This window comes from Daktulosphaira vitifoliae, unplaced genomic scaffold (assembly GCF_025091365.1).
Source record: "Daktulosphaira vitifoliae isolate Bord-2020 unplaced genomic scaffold, ASM2509136v1 Scaffold_2, whole genome shotgun sequence".
NCBI classification, from domain to species: Eukaryota; Metazoa; Arthropoda; class Insecta; order Hemiptera; family Phylloxeridae; genus Daktulosphaira; species Daktulosphaira vitifoliae.
Window position 1 is genome coordinate 30,029,353 of NW_026099573.1, and position 22,467 is coordinate 30,051,819.

General features: G+C 26.0%; 2 protein-coding genes across 2 annotated transcripts in view; one reads left to right on the forward strand and one right to left on the reverse strand.

The window, feature by feature from the left end:
- LOC126897246 (limbic system-associated membrane protein-like) overlaps positions 1–22,467 on the reverse strand; it is a 228,785-nt gene that overhangs the window by 71,117 nt on the left and 135,201 nt on the right. The gene's annotated exons all lie outside the window — the stretch shown is intronic.
- LOC126897282 (gastrula zinc finger protein XlCGF52.1-like) lies at positions 386–12,453 on the forward strand. Its single transcript, XM_050670782.1, has 4 exons — positions 386–661; positions 10,654–10,702; positions 10,827–10,896; positions 11,688–12,453. Exons 2-4 carry the CDS (start codon positions 10,669–10,671, stop codon positions 12,337–12,339), a joined length of 756 nt encoding a protein of 251 aa, XP_050526739.1. The 5' UTR covers positions 386–661; positions 10,654–10,668; the 3' UTR covers positions 12,340–12,453.

Here is a 22,467-nt window from a genome sequence, read left to right on the forward strand (position 1 = left end):
GCGCATCGCCGGCAGTTAAATTTATTTTCGCTAAAACGACTTTTATTTTTTGGAAATAAAACAATAATAGCCGCACTTATTTACAGGCTGCGATGGGAACATTTTATCATTAAACTTACTTAGTCGCGAAACTAGGATGGCGGCGGTGAGGTGAATCTGATATAATAACTTCTAACGACGATGAACGATAAGCTAAAAACATTATCGTGAATTATCACAGCAATAATATCTGCCGCCGGCTGTTTTTGAGTATTTACCAACGCCATCGTCGGCAACAAAACGTGGCGACGACGTCAATGCGACGCTACGATCGTTAAGAGCCCATTTAAATACAAATATTTATGTACACGTATAGAAGTTCAGGTATAAAATAATGATTTTTAAAAAGCCAAAATTTACGATCAAACAGTTTATAGTACTCTTTTATAGTGAGTAGTACAGAGAATATCATTGTAAACGACTTATATATTTATGGAAAACGGTCGTTATTATAGTGACTTGGAGATAGAACTAGAAGAAGATTTGGTCCTTTTTTTGTCATAATCCTTTTATAAAAATATTACTACTAAGTTATCGCACTTTTGACACGAAAGCTTTGTGTAAGAAGTTATTACGTTGAACAATTTTATTAGATTGTTGCAATTCAAATTGTAAATCTACCGTAAGTAGTTTTCAAAGAGAATTTTAACTTCATTTATGATTATTGTAACAACCTCTAAAGATGACTTTTTTAAAAGAAAATATAATTCAAAGCATCCTACATTTTAATTTAAAAGTATTCTGTAATCGATTAGCTGAAAATTTGTATTTTTCACAATTGAATAATTCTTTTTTAATTGTACGACCCTTTTAAAATATTATTTTTTTGATAGCATTCTCTTATATAAAAATTGTCGACTAAAATGATTAAATTTTACTATGTAGAGGGGTGTGACGTCCCAGCCACGCTCCCTCTTGGGATGGTCCTGTAAACGACTCATATAAAGCTTTGTAAGGTCTACATATTTGGTGATTTTGTACGTTAGTATCAACAAAAATGAAGGTGTGATTAGTCAAAGCGCAAAAGAGATTACAGACATAATAATTTATGTATTCACCCTTTTTTTTACCGGCGTAAGCTACCGTAGTACGATATTATCGCATTAATATTCCAGACATTTTTTTTCGGTGGCTATTACCTCCTCCCATTACACCATAACAATAACCAAACATTGTGTAAACGACGAATTTTATAAAATTCCTATCCTCATGCACTCAAATAATTTCATGGCTGATTTAGAGGGGAAGAGAGAAAACCATTTATTAAATCAGAAACTTGAACTTTTACCCCAGAAGTATGAGACCCACGTTAATAGCTTTTTTCCAAATAAATGAAAAAAAATTGAACGGAAGAATTAATTCCATAAGCCCCATACGTGAAAAAATTAGTTTAACTTATCCAAAATGATTTTTTTTAAATTAATAAGCTTATTATTCCTAATTTATTAGTTCTAGTACAACTTAGTTATTATTCTAATAACTTATTCCTAAGTTATTAGATTGAACATTTATTGAAAACATTATATTTTAAATACCAAGAAAAAACTGTTACTTAGTTATTATTATTCTAATATGACGGTCATATTTCTTTAGAAACCATTTAATATTTTTGATAACTACTGAAATTAATAAGTACTTTCAGTTTAATTTCACGTAAAAAAAGTCTCTCACTGTACTTTTTATTGGAAATAATTTTGTTTTTCAATATAAGTGTACGGCTTATCTTAAGATTTACTTTTTTTAAAATTTATTCAATTTTCATTAAATAACTATGTATAAGTTAATAAGTTAAAATTTTAATATTCTTTGTTTTTTTGGATTATTACTGCTCTTTGGACATCATCAATAATTACTTGATTTAATAAGAAATTAAATTAAATGAATTAGATATAATTAGGAATAATTTTTTGTGACGACAAGTAGTTTTTATTTTGTATTTTAATACATTTAATATTGATTTACTGTTGTTTGATGCTGTATTGTAGCAAAAGTTTTTTATCACGTATCAAAATTCAATTTCCACGGGATTTGACATAATTTATTACAGCTATTTTCCTATCATACATCGAAATTGGTCGAAATCTACCAAACTAATTATTTGATTTAGATAAAAATATAACACAACAAAAAAAACTTGAGATAATGCATTTCTCGTATAGGCTGAATATTTATTGTAAACATTACACTTTTAGATTCAATTTGAGATTACTCAAAAGCCAAATGACATGATCTATATAATTTGGATTTTTATTCAATGAATTATAATTTTACATGTCGTTTAACTACATCAGATTCGTTGGAAAAATGATAATAAATGTTATACTACTATCTTAGGCAAATCATAATTAAAAATCAATTATTTCGAATTTATATATGTGTATATGTATATCGTGTTTACCTGAAAATTATTAAATTTCAAAGTCAAAACTTCTATGCTACCAGAGAAAATGTGGTATATGAATGTTACATTTCTAAATTAATAACTTTGTTTAATGCAAAAAATAAAATTGACTATAGAACTCAGTTAAAATTATAACAATATACAGCTGAACTTTGGTAGATAATATTGTCTTTTATTAATTTAAATTTGGCAAAGAAAACGTTAAGTTTCGTGATATTTTAAGTTCAGTTACATACTTTACACTACGATTGTGNATTATATTATCTATTATATATTTTATTAATTTAAATTTGGCAAAGAAAACGTTAAGTTTCGTGATATTTTAAGTTCAGTTACATACTTTACACTACGATTGTGTAATTAAAACTAATTAAACTAAAATATGTTACTATTGCGACGGGATTACATCATTCGGCTGTAAAATATATTTTATGACTACTATTGAGTTTTTAGCAGTATTAATAATATAGGTGTGGTTATTTCCATACTAACTATGACGCCCAAAAGATTATTTCTTTACCAGTCACCAAATAATTAACTTTATATTCACTTTTTAATATAATATTACTACGAGCTATCATTTCATCAAATTTTGACCGTTTGCTGAATTTGTTTAAAATAAAAAAAATGTTGTCCATGCATAAAAACGTAACAAATACTAAATCAATCTATGTAACAAGTAAATTATAAATAAATAAAAATTAACCGATTAAAAAATTCAAAAGACTACAACATTGTACTAAATTTATAATACAACATAATACGTGAATTCCAAAAATGATTGTTTCGAACGAATAATTTCTGTTGAATTCTTAAAAATTCAGTCTTCTTTGTTTTAATAAAACATTACCTGAAAAACAAAAAGCGTTACAATTATAATATAATATAAAATTATTATTTTATTTTCAATTTAATTTATGAATAACAGAGGAATTTTTTTTTACACCAACAAGGTTAAAACATCAACATTGTTAAAGTTTCAACATTAATTATTTGTGAACCATTCTTGGAAAACTGTGTCGTGCCATCTAGTGTCAGGACATAGGGATGTTAGGGTGAATACTGTCGGATTTGGTATTTAGGGTAATTCACGTTCACCGTTAACACACACGTCGGTTTCTGGCCAATAACAATAAATAAAACAAACTTAAATACACACACACACACACCTCATCAATAAACATAGCAATTATATGCACACGCGCCTCTGCGACAGGTTTACATTAATACTAACGGTAAATCAGAAGCTATCGATATGCTTGGGGTAGCTCGTGTGCCACCTGTTCTTTACTGCTTTTAAATAACAATTTACTGAGGTGTACAAAACGAGAGGTGGATTTCAAAACGCAAAATATAATTAATTAAAAAAGTTGAAATAAAAGTAACCTCCAAACTGGCGTGGTTTTGGAGAATAATCTCGTTATTAATTCATGTATTAAAGTTGTACAAATAAATAACAACGATTATCAAATTTTTAAGTGTTTTTAAAAACCAAAATAGTTTTTAACACATTTAACTGATAAATTTATTTTGGTTGATTGAAGTATAACTTGTAGAGATATATAAGCTGACTTATATTAAGTCAAACTCGGGATTTTTCCGAGTATTTCATAAATGATGAGCACCATATAATGACGTTCCTAGAAAATTAATCAGCTTTTAATAATTGAATATTTCGTTCCTTAACAAAATCTAAAAAGAGAAATATTAAAGTCCTATTTTTCAGAGAACATGAATTAAAATTTGTTGATAGAAATTACTAAATGTTAAGAAATTCAACTTTAATTTACATCATTTTGTGTTTTCATTTCCACGAATTCATTGTTACATTAATTATGTATACAGGAGTGTATTTAAGAATAAATGGAATCTTTAAGTTGGATTTGTCGTTCAAAGAAAAATCCATTCTATTTGTATATATATATATATATAGATATATCTTGTTCCTGTATATAATGGTTATTTTTTATTGGAAACCACAGCAACTCTGGCTATTGGTTTAGATTAAATTAATTACATTTAGTGCTGAAATATTAACAGAAATTGAATGATACATTATGATTATGTTAACAAATTAAAGAAAAATAATGAATTGAATAATTTAAATGATATCGAAGAATTCAATTTTTACAAGGAATTTTATTACTTTTCAGTTTTTTGGAGCATATGTATTATTTGTCTCTCTAATAAAAAATAAATAAAATAATTGCAATTTTTTAAAATTTTTCTTTTTTAATAGAGGCAATTAGTAAAAAAATATGCTTTTAACGTAATTTGAAATTGTATGAATTATTTAAAAAAATTTATAATGGATCATGAGATATTAAAATGTTGAAATCTGGCTAGACAACCTGCATATTTTAGATGAAAAATTTTTCTTACTTACCTAAAATAAGAATAAACTTTAAATTTCAATGAGCTGACGGCCTAAGTTTAATACCTATATAACGATTTTGCAATATTTTTATTTTTATCAAACAAGTAATATATATATATATATACATTTTAAATCGTTATAATAGTAATATAATTAACGTATTATGAGAATGGTCAAATAGTATTGAATTTGTATTTTAGAAAAATATGAGGTATGAAATAATTTAATATTAATGAAAATGATATATTTTGAGAAAGTTTTATGCGTAACTTTATAAAATATTGTTGACATAATCTTATAACAGGTATCAATTTAGAATATTTTTCTTTAAAAACTATTACTCTTCTAACTTCTTAAGTTCGAATTTAAAGTAACAATATGTAACAAAAACATGTATAACATCCATATTATTTATTTTATATACATTTCACACAAAAGTCATAAATATATCAACTAATTAAACTTCATCAAATATGTGTTTCTTTCATATGAGAATGATTATATTACACTTATAAACTCTTATTATTATATGTAAAACAAAGGAATATAAATGTGTCAATTATAATCTAAAATTAATTAACAGTATATACAATTGTAAAAGAAAATATCAAACAGATGTATAGTATGTGTTATACGTTTTTTGATGACTTAACAATAAAAAATAGCCTTGTTGAGACTGATTATAAGCTCAAGAAGAAAGGGAGCTTATATAAGGATAAGAAATCTCTTACTAGCCAATATGTTGGATAATTTTTTATTGTTTCATACCGGCCATTATTCGTCTTATGCAAGCGATAGTGTCAAACATTAAAATAATATTGGATTAATTATTATCCATAATTTTTCTTACATAAAATATCCACAATTTATAAGGGTCTTGTGATAATTTTATAATTTACATATATAAGTGTCCTAAAATAAAGTCACAGTTAGGAAAATATCGATACTCGACTTATAGCAGAATATAATAAACAAGCAAGTTGTTCAGTTATGTAAACTCACTCTTTTAACCTCAGTTTACTCAGTCCTTCGGACAACGTTCTCCGATATAACAGATGGTTTTCTAAAAACCTTAGACTCAACCAACACTTCATTCCTTTCATACTTTCACCAATACTTCTTTTTGCCTTTTTTTTCTAATTACGATAAATGGTTATTACGTAAATATGAAGGCCCACACTATCTATTTTGGATAGGATAATTTGACCAGAACAGACATCAAATCAGGTCATGTGTAATAGACCCGTATGAAATATCATTTGACAATGTCAGGTCTTGTCAGGTAGCCATGCCATTTGACTTTTGAATTACAATAAATTTAAACTAACTATGCCAAATTTTTCTCGCATATGTATTTGTTATTTTAGTCGTGTCCTACATTTATAACTTTATAAAAATTTATTTCTTTCCTAGGAGAGCCCTGAGAATCCAAAGTGATCCACATTAGGCAGATTTCCTCTAATTAATAAAATGTTATCATTATCTTTCTAGATACTCTCAAAAAAGTAAAAATAAAAATAGTAAAATTTATTTTATGGTTATTTATTCAATGTAATTGTTATTATATAAAAAATATTAGATTGAAGTGACTAAATGTACAATTTGTCGTTTGAGAAAACAATTTATGGCTCTTTGAAAATGCAAAACTAATGACGTGCACGGTAATAAGTGTCAGTCGTAAACAATTATTTTTACTTAGGCAAAGAAATAACATAAAACGTGTTTCTCATTGTTATTTCGTAAGAGATCGTTACCAAATTTCTTTGTACGATTTTTCTTAGCTTTTTTTTGTTGAATTAATAGCCTTCTTCGATGTATACACAATTTATTATACTCTTAATTTATCCCTTCGTAGTACATTGGACAGACTTTTGTAATAATATAAGCAATAAGATTAATAATATGATTAAATGTAAATGGAAGTAATGAACAATAATTTATGTGAAAAAAGGGGCATCCTTCTTCCTCTTAACCTTTTTCAATTATTGCAGTCGGTAAAAACAGTGAGCACTTGGTAGTGGGTGAGTTGGAAACCAGAGATTACGCTCCGGCAAAGTTACTCGAATTCAAACTTTAGCCTACGTCTTTAACGTTGTTCATTAATCAACTCGTTGGTTAATGTTGCACCGCATCGCCTTTAGTAATTGTGACACTCAATTGTTTTCCTGTACATTGAATATAGATGCTGTTATGAGTTATTTTCACCTAGCTGCACTCCATTTACTACCACTTGCCTACAAATATACTATGAAACGCCGTCAAGAAACACCTTGCGGATACACTTAAATCAACAGACGACTTGGGTCCCACGTAGACTTTGGTGTTATGACTTTCTACAAAGTTTCATGGCGTTTATTTGTATCAAAACAAGCAGTAAAAATTCAATTTAATTATCAATTATCGACGCTGTCAGTCGCCTGAATCAAACGAGTTAAATACCATTTAGTAGATCGAAATGTATTACTACGCAATACTTCAAATACGTAGGTGCATTTGAAATAATGCATATTACATATTAGTTTATTGCATGTAATATTTGATTTATTTTACAGAAATCAAAATAATGATGATACAAAACACGTTTTGAAATAATATCGTACCTTGGAATCTCTTGTTTCATATAACTGACAAATTAATTATTAGTACTATTTATAATGTATATGTAGATGGTGTGTTTATACTAATACTACATGTAGTCAATATTTAAATATTACCTAATACGCAAAAATGTCGCTGGAAAAAATTTTATATATATATTTTTTTATTGCTTGAAAAAGAAAGAATTCATTATTTCTGCTATAGAAAATTAATATTCAGTGGCACAACAAGAGTAAAAATCCAGGGGATGCTAAAGTTGTGTAAGACTCAAAAAGCTGTGAGAGGCTCAATGCTTTTCCATCCACTTCAATAATATAGATAGCTGTATAATGTACAATAGATGTATTAATGATGGTGGTTTATAAATGGCTGTATAACCGAGTTAATGATCTTTGATCGGTGGTTTAATATTGAAATGTCTAAGTATACTCAAAATTAAGATTTTGTATGCTGCAATAGTAGCATAATATAAATGAAATGCAAAATAAAAAAAAAATTGATGATGAGTTTTTATAAATAAAAATATTTAATTGAATTTGTAGGTTTTAAGTTTAAGAAAGGTAATAGAGCCTACAATAAACTCGACATAGCACTACCGGTAGTTGCGCTACTGTTATTATTACAGTTATGTTGAAATAATGTTTTTTCACTGATTACCTAAAATACAAATAATTTTATATACAGTGTTCACGAGTGGACAAACATTTATACAGTGTGTACAATATTATTTTGAAATATTATCGAGTCATATATTACTATTGTTTTCGACAAGGAGCCATTGCAGCATTATAAAACAATAATTTGTATCAAGTCGGTCGAAAATCCGTTTGTAGTTTTTCCGCGGCAAAACTACGGCTTGAAAGATCATAACTCACAAGGGGATCCGACCGGAATCCAGATTTTGACAAGAATGACAAAATAGATCGGTGTTGATTTTGCCGCTACTGCTGTTCTTGTTTCCGGTGTAACTTCAAAAGTTTTTCCGTCGTTGTTTATAAATAATATGTTACGGAAAATGCAAAAGAGCGAAAAAATATTCAGCAACTTATTGCGAATATTATGATTTGGTGTTGTATTGTTGTACAAAGAAATACTAATGATTCTTACCGTTAAATAAAAATATATTTTACAGAAATTTTATTTGTTAAATTCTTAAAATTTTTACCAAAGAAAAAATAAATATTTCAAAAACAATTGCGTTTAGTCTTTTGTTGAAAATATCTATAACATGTTATTATATTACATGCCAATATTTTATTGATTTATCGCCGCATACCAAACAAGGTATTCCAGTATATAAATCCTCATAATTTATGTCTTTTAGTAATGGTAAACATCTCCATTAAAAAAATGTTTAAGTTATTGTTTTTGTAATTTTTGCACTAAAAATTGTTAATTTTAAGATTTAGTGAAATGGAAAAAATGTACTTTTATTTAAGTAGGAATTATTATTATTTTTAAATAAAATATGTAAAAAAGTTGTCATACTATCATTGTAATCATATCACAAATTTATAGTTTGAAGTGATTATGTTAGTAATTATTAAATTACATTTATATTAATATCTTATTTGGCTGATGTAATTTACATTGTATTATACCGATACTCGAGTCTTACACTATAAGAATTCAAATTAAATTGTTGAGCATAAAACTGTCTATTTACACTAGTAACAGGTGATGCTATTCAAGGGAAATTAGTCTTTTAATCAAAATTTCAGGCATGTCTTTCTTTTTATTTAGATCGCTGTGATGAACATATGGTTTTCCAAGAATATCATTGGAATTCAGTTTGTGCTGTTACACAAACAATTTTACATCAGTACACTAAACTTTAAAAAATGATGCAAATTTGAGTTTAAATAAAAGTGTGAGATGAATTTAAACAGATCGGAAGACACTAAAGTGATACAAATGATGTTGTAATGCGTCTTGGACACCATTGTATAGCGATTCCCTTAACCAATCATATTCTAGTAGATAAATCTTTATAATTTGACACTTCATGTACTTTTCTCGATTTATCCAAAGAAAAAAATTGTACATTCGATAACTCTTCTTAGAATTACTCAGTTAAATTTGATAAATTTATAACCAATCGTAATTTTATTGGTAATATAAATTGATACGGTAAAAACCAAAAACCATTCGAATTACGAGAATCTCTAGTAGCCATATCAAACTAAATTTAGTTAAGATTCAATTAGTAAATCATAACTATGTTTTTTTCCTATGTGAAAACTCAAACGTACTTAGATAAACTGTTTTTGATGTAGTAACATTTTTTGTTTTTCAATTAATCATGAAGTTTTTGAATTTTAATAAAATTACAGTATTACTTAATCGAATATAAAAATCAATTTTCGAGCACAAGAGATTAAGATGTAAGAAAAGAAAAGTTAAACTTTTAAAATTAAAAGTATATAAAATTCCAGCTTTAGTAATAGTAAATAAAACAATCTGTGTTGTCTTAGTTGACAACACTTCCTAAATTAAAATTTATATGATGAAAAATTCGATGAAAATTTGAACATTGCAATTCATTCAGAAAAAATTATAATTAAAAATTGTTGAGTATCAATTTGTTTGTAAGTATACAATACAATGTAGTATGTTGTTTACAATTATTCTTATAGCTAAAATTATAAGATATAATTTTAAACGTTTTAAAGCATTATAATGAGTATATATTTTCGAAAAATCGAAAAACATAATTTTATTTCAATAATTTAGAAGAAGACTTAGATTAAATCATTTTTATTATTGAATGAGATATTTTTTTCCCATTTATATTGATTTTAATTTACTCGTACCTCATTAATTATTAAATAAAATTATTGTATTATTAAACCTATAAAAATAACTTAAGTTGTTTTAAGAATACAAAAACATAAATAAAATAAGAAACTTAAAAAATATAATACATTAATTGTACAACTGTTTAATTTCTGGTTACATTTTTTAATTTAATATCACCAAAAATGTATATTAGTTTAACGATAACAACTAAATAAAACAACAGGAAAGTAATCGTGGACAGTAACGATGGATACAAACGACATTTTATAATATATAATCTGTGGGATCCGTACTAGCTTTAATCATTCTAAAATTTTTTTAGTTAATGCTTCTTCTAAACGTCACTTTAATTAAGTTTTTACTTATTTCCTCAACTCTTGTGGTGAAATAATTATTTAATTTAAATTGTTTATTAAAATTATTTTTAATAATTTTTTAGCCTAAATTGATAAATATGGACCAACAAGAACCGACGAAAAAACTAGCCGGTAATTATACATTTTCTACATCACATCTAATATAGTTTTGTGAATTTGGGGATACTCATAATATTATACTTTGTCATTATTTATATATATATATTATAATAAAGACTATTTTATTTTAATGTAGATACCCAGGAAAACGTAAAGGTAGAAAATGTCCATCAAGACATAAGTGCTGAACAAGCTTCGACAACAACGTAATTGTCCTTTGTTTTTTCTTTATATAGAAAGAAAAATAATTTTTTAGCGTAAAATTAATATCTCTAATATTTTTCATCATGAAAGTAAAGATTTTTTTTCAATTAAATGTTTGTAACACAATAATATATATATGTGTAAAGCGATTATCTTCCGAGTAAGATTATAAACAATTTTTTTAGCAGAAAAATATAGTTTTTTTTAATTATAATTCTGTAATACGATTAAAGTACATATTAAATCTATAAATTTTTTACTGATATGCTTTGATAATGATGAGAATATTTCAATGGAGTTATTTTACTAGGTATTCATTAAAAAGTTAATATTACTGTAAAAATTATAGTAGATGATAATCATAGTTTTGCAATACAAATTAGTTTGTTTTACCTTATACTTAATGTATAGTAATGGGTATTTTAAATTAATGTAATTTCTCTAATCTCAAAAATTGAAAATATTTTAATATTTTTCAAGTAATTTATAAATGTACGGATTATATTTACTTAAACAGAATCATTTTTATTTATTACAAATAACAGTAATCCTTAAATCCTAATACGGGGTTTTAAATTTTATAGTTTATTACTACTTGAAATAATTATTCAGACAAGGAGGCAGTGTAAAATCACACCCTACTCATTTTGTTGTTTCCTGTTAAGTTTTTAGATATTTTATTACACTTCTATACCTACTTTTTCAAAGTTATTAAATTAAAATTTTTAAATATTTTTCTTATAAAAATGATTTAAATGTAATAATTAAATATAATTATTTATTTATATGACAGGGTTCCACCACCTAATGTAGTTAGGAGGTTTGTTTTAATCAAAGTTCCCAGAAAAAAACGTGTAACTATTGTCACTGGCACCCCATCAACTGCTTTCTTTCAAGGAGTTAATACCAATACATCTCACATCGACATTCCGTATCAACTACCTTCTACTTCTTTCGACTGGCCACCTTTAGGAAAAAAGAAAATAGTAATGGTAAAAAAAAAACAGGAACACATGTATCACACTGTCGAGCTGTCCTACTATGATATGCATGATGAGAAGTTTGTATGTACTCTATGTAATAAAAAGTTCATACACCGTCAGTCTATCGAAGAGCATATTCTATCACATGACAAGATGGACAATTTCACATGCGTCGAATGTTCTCAAGTGTTTTACTCATCGCCTAGACAGATGTTAGAGAAAAAGATTATGATGATGAATGTATCCCAAAACAGGCACAGGCATCATGGACATTTGTTGTCGCAGTTAAATAGCAGAGAACGTCGACGACTGGTTCAAGTTTTTGTTTGCGAGATCTGCCGCAAAAAATTCAGCTGTAAGACTTGGTTGAAAATTCATAAGAAAGTCAGCATGGTTTGCCGTATGACTGTGTTAAAACGATTTTATTCCATTGCCTGGGTTCAAATTAGACGTTCCATGTAGTATAAAAAAAAAGACTTGGGTTATCCAACATTTCTATATTTATTATTATGATTATCAGACTATGATTAAAATTTAATTTATATTATTAAAAGTTATTTCTACATTTTCTATGTGAACTGTTAACAAAATATAAAAATACATTCTCTTATTATTATCTTTAATTTAGAATTATCTTTATTACAACACGTTCCACTGTAAACATTTAATTAGTCAACACTTTACGAAGTGATTCTAATTTTGCGATATTATAATCCATAAGTCTCGAAAGTTACCATAATTTATTCGGACAAGAAATTTTGTTTTTTTGATTATTCTATACGAATAAAAACTATTCTTTTAAAATTCTGAACTCAAATTTATCAGTTACAACTTACAAATCAACAACTAAAAATCATTTCGGATAATATTGTTCACAAACCTACAAATGAAAAACAAAAACGTTGTGGATTTCATTGGCAAATTGTTTTTTCATTTTTTTATATAGTTGGATGTATTTTTTTAAGGAAATAACAATGATTTCACGATAACTGGCAGTAATAAAACTACGTTTATTGATTTAAGAAACTAAATATACTCCTCAAATATTTGATTGATAATATTAAATATATTAAATGAATATTTGGTAATACAATATGTGGATGGGAACAGATTTGGTTATATACGAGGAAATTAGTTAGTAATGGCGATAAATGAGCAATAAATTATCGATAGTAGAGAGGAGTTGGAGAAGTACAGTAATTAATAGGTCATTGGTTTTTGTCGGTGTATGATCACAGGGGTAAAGTGCAAGGTATAAGAGAGGGTTGAGATTTCGCCCAGCGGGATTTTCGGTCGTTTAACGCATCTGTGCTGGCATAAAATCTGCCAGAGGACTATAGAAATTATTAAATATTTACTATAATTTCTGTTCTATTACATCAGTAACATCAACGATTAATGTACGCCAATATACACTTGATATACTAAAATTATTCTGGGGTATCAATTTTTCAAATTTGATCATTTTTTTATACTTATTAATAATGCATTTAACTATTTAGAAAATTTTCTAGGTATATTTTACATCGCCTCAATTATTAAGTCAAAAGATGGTGTAAGTTTTTGATTATGGTTAATATTTTGTCCAATTAAATACTCATGAACTTAACTTTCTACTAATTAATATTTTTAAGAATACGTTACATAATCATTATTAAGACAATAATTTATTGAATTGTATTTTATATAAGGAATTTAAACAGTTAAACAAAATTACTAATCATATTTGTTTAAATTATTATTTTATTTGAAAAAGTTTATAATACGAGTAATTTTTAAATTATTTATAAAAGAATGTAAGAGCATTTGTTAGGAATGTTAAATTTTACTTAATAACGAAATTTGAATTACATCGTTAGATACCTAAAACGTTTGAAGAAAAATATTTTTGCTTAAGTTCACTAAATAAACGATTGAATAATATTTATTCGTGTATACTATAACAAATATTATAATTATATAATTTAGTCCAAAATTATCAAACTCATTCAAAAAGTCTAAGAGTACTTCCAATTATGACTTCATTGGAATTTTTGTATCTCATTTGCATAATATTTAAGGTATTTAATATTTTTTCTTATATTGAAAAAAAAAAAAATGATATTTGCTTTACATACAAATGAAAAATAATAGTATGAATTCACAGTAAGTCAAAAGAAAATTAATAGTAATGAATTCCATTATTTTTTCCTCTGCGATGGTTGTTTAATCCCATTTTATCTTTATCCAGTACGTCAAGAAAATATTTACAATCATAGCCAATGCTATGGGAAAAAAGACGAAAGAAAAACAGGTAACCACCGGAATGTAATATTTTTTCTTAAAACCGTATTTGTTCGGGCCAATGCTTTCTTCATAAATTAATATTAAAAGTCATAAAAAAAATAACTATTTTTTTTCCTTAAAAAATAGTAAGAAATGTTAGAAGATCTTTGTCAAAATGATTCAACGTTTATGACGTTAAAAATAATTCCACTGTTCATGTAGAATGAAAACTTATAAGTGATTCTGAGTTATAAAAATAATAATTGATTTTTTTGTTTCTTTCACATTTGTAAAACAACAGATTAAAACAAATAAACATTGTAAAATGCTAATAGCTCTTGTGGCTATAGAATTTATAATTACATATAAAAAAATTTATTTAAGAAACAAAAAATATAAAATTATTATTATTATAAAATTATATTGTATTGCAAATATAATATATTTTTAAGAAATCTCAACTAAAATCAAATTTTACATTTATCGATAAAGTTTATTTCTTTGTCATAGTAGTAATAATTGAAATTCGTTATTAGGCATACGTATACACACACACACACATCTATATATATAAATTTACAATAAACATTTATAAAAATGTTTTATTTGTCTCTCAACAATAATAAAAACAGCATCCATCCCCATTCATGTATTAGTAATTTCAGTTGTGAGTACTCACTTTAAGTCTCTATTGGATGATTTAAAATAAAGTACTTTTATTGTTGTCTGTTAATGTAACCCACTGGTTACTTATCGTAATTAAGTAGATTGCGTTAATGCGCAATCATGGTAATGAAAATGATCGGAGCGACGATTGTCTTGGGGACGACAACAATACGTTTTGCATTACAATTGAGAGTCGTGATCGTATTACGGCTAATATATAACTTTATTTGATTGAAAACTGATTTAGTAAGTACACGAACAATCTTGTGCTAAACTTGTGTTATACGTACAAGCTTTCAAGACAAAAGCGCTCCTCAAAGCGGTTGACTTGATTTTTAATTTTAACATATTCCACCGTGTTTAATTTAGCAATGTGTTTTCATTAGCGCAATACCAAATAAATATTCGTATCAAATACATTTATTTTAATACTGGTGAACCGAAATCACAGAATAGTCTGACACTTTAACCAATAATTCCAATACCATCAATACATTAATTAACAATTGTTACACACCTACTTTATAAGATTTTCATTAAATGATATTATTACATATTTTGTTGACATTTCGAATATACAAATATAATTAAAATATTCCATCATATATTGACAGTAACTCTTTCACCATTGATTATCCATGTTTTCGCTGTGTGTATTAATTGAATTCAGAAATATATTTGTACATTTCAGAGAAACAAAACAATTAGCTTAAAATGAGTCAGATTAACTTTGAATGATTAATTTTCAAAAACGATCGTCTCTTTAAAATAAAACTTCAATTATACTTACTGATTATATGATTTTTATAGAAGGTTAATGAAATTATTAAATAAATGTCTTATTTTAAATAAAAAAATTAATTTAAAATATTAAAAAAAATGTTAATTTTAAACAATATTAGTCACAAGTGATAAATTCTTATTATAGTATTGTCTTCCTCTCTTGATCAGCAATAGTAATACATTTAAATATTAATGTAATTTTCTTAGAGATAAGAGGACAATTTGCACTTAAAGTTTTATACTTGTGTCAAATATAGATAATAATGGAAATTGCCTTTAATTTTAACAGTCAATATGATAAGTTGTTCAACGAAAAGTATCTCATCATGCTGCATAGTATGATAAAGTATTGGATGTATGCTGTTAAACAATATTTTTTTATAATTTTATCAGTAACCGAGTTTATCAAAACTAATATTTATAAAAAGTTTATACAAAAATCATAAAATATTTTAATATTTCCCAAAGCTCAATGCAAGTAGCCATCTCATAAAATCAGTTATTTTACACTTTACAAAACTTGAATGTTTCTGTATTTCATTTATTTATGGAAATCACGTCGCAATAGTTCGAACATAATACTAAGGTTCTTAACACCTTCAATTTCTTAATCTTCAAGTTTCGCTTGTACATAAACAGTTTATAAGTTGAAAAAAATCCAATAATTCCATGTGACTCATTAAAATTCAATAAAAATTTATTGAGGGTGACGCCCTCTTTAATCGGTTGTTGAGAGGTCTACGAAAATGTTTATCGAACGCCACTGGCTATACCCTGGGGATTATCAAAATCTGTCGTTTTGTTAATGGTTACTAAAAGCAGTTGTCAAATATCTCTAATAACCGTTCATATGGGATTCAAATCGAAAAGACATTGAATTATTAAATGTTTTCTATTTTTTGTTTTTGACAATTTATTAATATATTAATAAATAAAAACATTGTATGGGAGATTTTTTTAGCATCAATATTTGTTCAACATAACGCTGTTAAAACTTTATGATGTGATATTTTATTATAATATTCGCTCATTTAGCATTATCAAACTTTTATTGACAGAAACGTATGATTCAATTTTTTTAGTCTTGTAGTTGAAAACATAAAAGATTTTACGTTGTTAAGGTTTATACGCTCGTATCATTTTTTCTGCCACGCAATAATAAAAATTTGTTTAGTGAAAATCAAATGGCATACAATTTATGTTACTTTAAATATTATATTCATCAAAACAAAAATAAATTATCGAAAAATATTACATATAAATACATAGACAATCTTCTGTTCAAAATATTTTTTATTTTTAATAAATAGTCTTTTTAGTTCTAAAAATAATAATAAATGTGGTATATCTTCTAAACTTTGAAAATAATCATATGAACATCTTATAGTTTAATACTCAATTAATTCAATAATGGCTTATTCACTGAGAGAAGTAAGGGTTTGTCCAGTAACATATCTACACTACGACTCCATAATATTCCGTGTTATTGTCCTAAAATATAAACCGTGTAATTATTGTATTGTTATTGAGCGATTAAAAAAACATGGAAATAAAGAAAATTATTCTTAAATAATTTTTAAAAACAAAAGTTCCATCCAGAAGATAATTAAATTAACTATTCTTAATTTTACAGCAAGACAGAACCTTTGGTTCACTGCGTCTGATTAAATACCTTCTTAAGTTTTACAAAAATGTATGAAAGATTTAATAATTACAAATAGAATATAAAAAAAGTTATTTTAAAAAAACCTGACATAGAACCCTTTTGGTTTTCATGAATTAAACCTTATCGACCTTATCGGTTTTGTATACAGGTTTCCCCAATGCGAACGCTGTTTTTATTTAATTTAAAGGTCACTGTGATATTTTTTTACTGACAAGGTTTGTACCGAACCAAAAAACAATGATAATAATAAGCGAACTGTCCGATATAATAATAAAAATAATATACCAACACTCCTTTTCGCGCATTCATTTAAAGTAATAAATATGGTAAAGTATAGCAAAAGTAGGACTTGTTATTTTCAAGTCACTGATTTTTTCCATTAGCCAAACGGTGTTACTGTTGTCGCAGCAGTAATAGTGTCTATAGAGTCATCCACAACATAAACGGCTTGGCGGCAAAGTTGTATATGAGATTAGTATACTTTGTAAAGGATCTACATGCTCTATATTTTATAATTATATATTTTTAGTTATCCCCAGTTTTTCCATGTCTACCGCATACCGACTGATAAGTTTGGGTTTAACAGAAAAATCGTCGGGAACAAGTAAGCGCAAAAAACGAATTCAGAAGACAAAAAAAGGTACGCGGATAAAAATAACCCCAAAAGGATTTACGCCCACATTAATAACACCGGCTATGCGCAACATATTAAAATCCATTATTTTTCCACTTGCTATCTCACTCAGGGCTATACTTCACCGAGTTTCAAATTTCAATATCAAATATTTTATACGTAGAACGGTGCTCACGTTTCGGAGGTATGCAATTATACAGGACATTTCGAATTTCATGGCCCAGTCACTTTTACAATGAAATAATTTATTTATAAAAAAAGTTTTTGCATCAAAGCTTTATTACAACAAAAAATAATTTACAATATTTAAGTTACTAAACAATATTTTCAGGAAAACTTTTTGATATTTTTCAAGTTTTTGGATAACTTTTTAAATGGCACCTTTAATACTTTAAATTTATGCATTAAAACAAAAATACATCTGAAAATCTTACTAATATAGACCCAGCTTTGAATAATTAATTTCAGAATTATAAATTATCAGAATTTTAATATGAATAAGAGCTAATGCATTTCAATAGTTGCTTATTAAAGTCTACTTTTTAAAAACAGTAATTAATAGCTTTACGCTTTTACTTATTGAATTCAAAAAACTTTTTATTGTGCTAGTTTTTCAATTAGCAATATAATATAATATATAATAAATTTAGAAAAAATCCATTACTATTTATTAGCTAGTCATTCTTAAAGAAAGAAATACATATTAGTTACCATAAAATATTGATGGAATTACACAATATTTGCTTAATTCTAATCAAATGATCGATGACTTATAATGATAGTATTAGTAAAAATGCAATGTCTAAATTTCCTAGAACATATTAAAAAAATAAGTTATTGAATCTATAAATCTGAACGTAAAATAATACTGTGAAATTTCAAACGTTTTCCGAGTATCATAAATACAAATAAATGAATTTCATTAAAAGATGTTTTTATTTGACCGTGTTTCTAGATAAATATGTAAAAAGAACATTTGTCTCATAGATAAAATAAATATTTTCCAAGTAATTTTGATACTTCATACTGTAAAAATATAATGCAATAGTTTCTTGAACAACCATAACATTTGTATTGGAGGAAATAAAATGTTTACTCTTAATAGTATTGTTATTATAATATTATTAGTATTATTTTAATATGTATTTATTAAATTTACAAAATGTATTTTTTTGTATGATAAACAAATTACTACATACTATATATTGTGGGATATATTAAAATAATACCCATTTTTTGGTTGATGATTTCTTTCTTATAATCAATTTGACATTCACTACTGTTTATAAAAATTAATCAAATTTATAATTTGTATAACTTCATAAAATAATAAGGAGTAGTATTCTTAATAAAACAAACTTTATAGGTAATTGAAAAATAATTTGTTTTCGCCAAAGTATGCGTTGTTTTATTTAATTGAGGTATCCTCTCATGAGGTTTTAATTTAAAGATGTAATAAAAAGATATTTAATTATTTAAAAAATAAAATCAAAGATCACTGTATTTTATTATTTATGTTTTTAATTTTAATACATAAATATGAATTATTTTAATGTAATATACATAATTTAGAATAATTTTCAATATTTAGTTTTGGTTTCAGAATAGTTTAAAACTTGACGTTTTTTAATTTTAATAGCATTCTATTGCTTTTGGTCAATTTTTAATGCGCCTTTAACTGTAAAGTGAACTAATCCACCAAAAAATGACTTTTGTAGAAGCCAATAAGAATTAATGTAAAATATTAAATTTCTAATAATAATTGATGTCGTTGGAAACATTAAAGCAGAACATAAATTAAATGAGATCTTAAGTACAGGACTTATTAGTGTTGAAGTATTTGGAGTACCTTGAATATTAAGTTCATACAAAAATAAAGATAGTACAGTTTATATGAAGGGAAATTTAATTGTAAGATGTCAAATACCTAGAAGTATTACATGTTTTTAGTCCATTGACATAGTGATAACTAAAATAATTGGTATCGAAGGTAAAAAATAAGCAATAATAAAATCTTTAATGTCCATCAAATCTATGGCATTTTGTTTTTCCTGCAAGCTGCATAAGGGTAATCGCTACGTAAGAAGTGGCAGATCAATATAGTATACTTAATAAAGCTCCAGCTGCTACTCCTGGATATATTTTATTAGTTGGTTTATCAATTTAATAGAATTAGAATTTTCACAATAAAATTGACATCGCTAGATTCTATTAAATATTTCAATTTACATTGTGGACAACATACTTCTATGTAAAAGAATTATCTCTCAGTTTCTCATCAACCTATCATTGAATACATTTTTGATGTACCCAGCAAATAGTTCCAAAATATTTCCAAGGTGACACCCATTTTATACCACTGCACGTTTCATCACCATCTGATGAAAAACAAATCCATCAATTTTCTTCTATCACGATGATTACTTTGATTTTCCCAAATTTCTATTAATTCATTTGAGTTATTCTCTATTGCATAAACTATTTATGACCAATTACTATTTTATAATATTTATAAATTTATAATTATAAGTACAATCTTAAAATATAATATTTTATCTATACAAATTTTAAAATAATCAGTCCCATTTTCAAAAATTTATTTCAATATTAAATGAAATTATTAACACTGACTATTTTTGTGATAACGGTAATTTTTTGAGATATGGCGCTCTTAGCTTCAAGTAAATATATATTATCATATTTCAGTAATTTTTGAGCAAAATTAGTATATTAAGAGTGAATTAATTGTGTTAAGTGGCACAAAAAACACGACAGTGTTAATAGCTACTCATCTATGCATCAAGGTTAAAAAAAAAGCAATGTTATTTTCGCCATATATTTTTCAGTAAATCAATATTTTTTGATAAGAAGAAAAAGTTACCAATGAACTGAATAGTGTCAATTATCCATTAAGTAAAATATCAAACAAAAAATGAATGTTTTAAGTATATTTCTATATATCTAGAATGCATACACAAAAAAAAAAACAAGACACAAGAAAACATTAGTCTATGCGATTTTCTGCGGATNACAAGTCAGAAGAAAACATTAGTCTATGCGATTTTCTGCGGATTAAGCTTAGAAATTGTTCTTGTTAAGAGTCTAGTTACAATTCAACGTGCAATGAATCTCTCTTAGAAAAATGTTAGAGCACATGAGGGTATAGTTTATGAAAACAACAAACTGCACCAAATCTGCTATGTCCGTAATACTCGGATGCTGTCAAAGAAGATAACATCTTCTATATTACACGTGGTAATACAAGAGTAGTCAAAATATCCAATTATTCGAGAAGAGAGGTCAGTAGTTTTTTCTCCTAGCGCTATCCAGTTTTCATTTCCGTAGACTATCTTGATTTCAGCTCAAACATTAGACGACCTTAGACCGTCTTGTAAATTGTTTTAATTATAACAAACGTTCAGGGGACAAAAATCGTGACGTTATTAAACGTTAGGTTCACATTATAGACATATCACATTATTTATATCTTACGCTCAGTTTATACGTGTACAAAAAAAAAATATTTTATACTTAAAAAAATGGCTTAGGACTTCTATTAAGATTTCTTTATAAAAATATAATTTAATTTTTTTTAACATAGATTCATTAACAATAGAACCAATTATTTCGATTTGAAATAGATAAAAGTGATAAATAAACATAGCTGTAGCAAAATTTTTTGAAATTAAAAAAATCTACTTCACAAATATAAATCATTTTTACATTTATTTTTCTAATGAACACACTTTCTTATTATATTTTGTTAACGACAGATACTTATAAATGCTACTTTCGATTAGCTTAGTAATTTAAAGAAAACTAGAATTTCTAATTACATGAATTTAACTTTACATTTTTCTTATTTATTCTATTTGAATATCTTTATTTAAATTGCATAGATAATAAAAATTCTTGATTGATTTATTTAATTAAAAAATACAATACAACTTTTATAATAATTGATAGAAGATAATTAAAAAAAAATTATCAACAAGAAGAAAATCTTTCATAAAGCCAATTCCAAATTTCAAATTTGACAGACTGTACAGTCCATGATTTTTATCGTTTATTCTTAGTAGACTGTTTCATTTATAACTAAAAACATTTCTTTGAATGTTTAAAAGATCAATACAACAACATCTGAAAAGTTTTAAATATCGTTAACTGAACTAATGGACAATCGGTCTCATCGAAGTAAAAATGCTGTTGAGAATAGTTGATTGTCATTTGACATAGTGCGAAACGATAATTGTTGTAGTTTAGTTCAAATCTTCATATACGTTTTCTGATAATGTCACAAATTTATCCATGTTTGTTCTTAATACTGATCTATTAATACTTATTACTGGGGAAATTTAACAAAAACTTGGATTACGGAATCAGCTCAAAGTTTTTTGTCACCTCCGCGACAAATTTTTATTAATATGGCTCCTTAAGTTACAACAGTGAGTGACACTAAACATTGTGTTAGGTTCTTTCCATCTTAAGCATTGAAGTGGACACGAACAAAGTTTTTCGTTTTTTTCCCTCGAGGTCATAACTTATCGATTTTGATTGATATAGTAATAAAAAAATA

What these genes read in the sequence shown, in the direction of transcription:
- LOC126897282 (XM_050670782.1), top strand. Translation starts at nt 10,669, where the DNA reads ATGGACCAACAAGAACCGACGAAAAAACTAGCCG. An exon ending in ACCGACGAAAAAACTAGCCG is followed by an intron (nt 10,703 to 10,826) that starts GTAATTATACAT and finishes ATTTTAATGTAG; the next exon opens with ATACCCAGGAAAACGTAAAG. An exon ending in GAACAAGCTTCGACAACAAC is followed by an intron (nt 10,897 to 11,687) that starts GTAATTGTCCTT and finishes TTTATATGACAG; the next exon opens with GGTTCCACCACCTAATGTAG.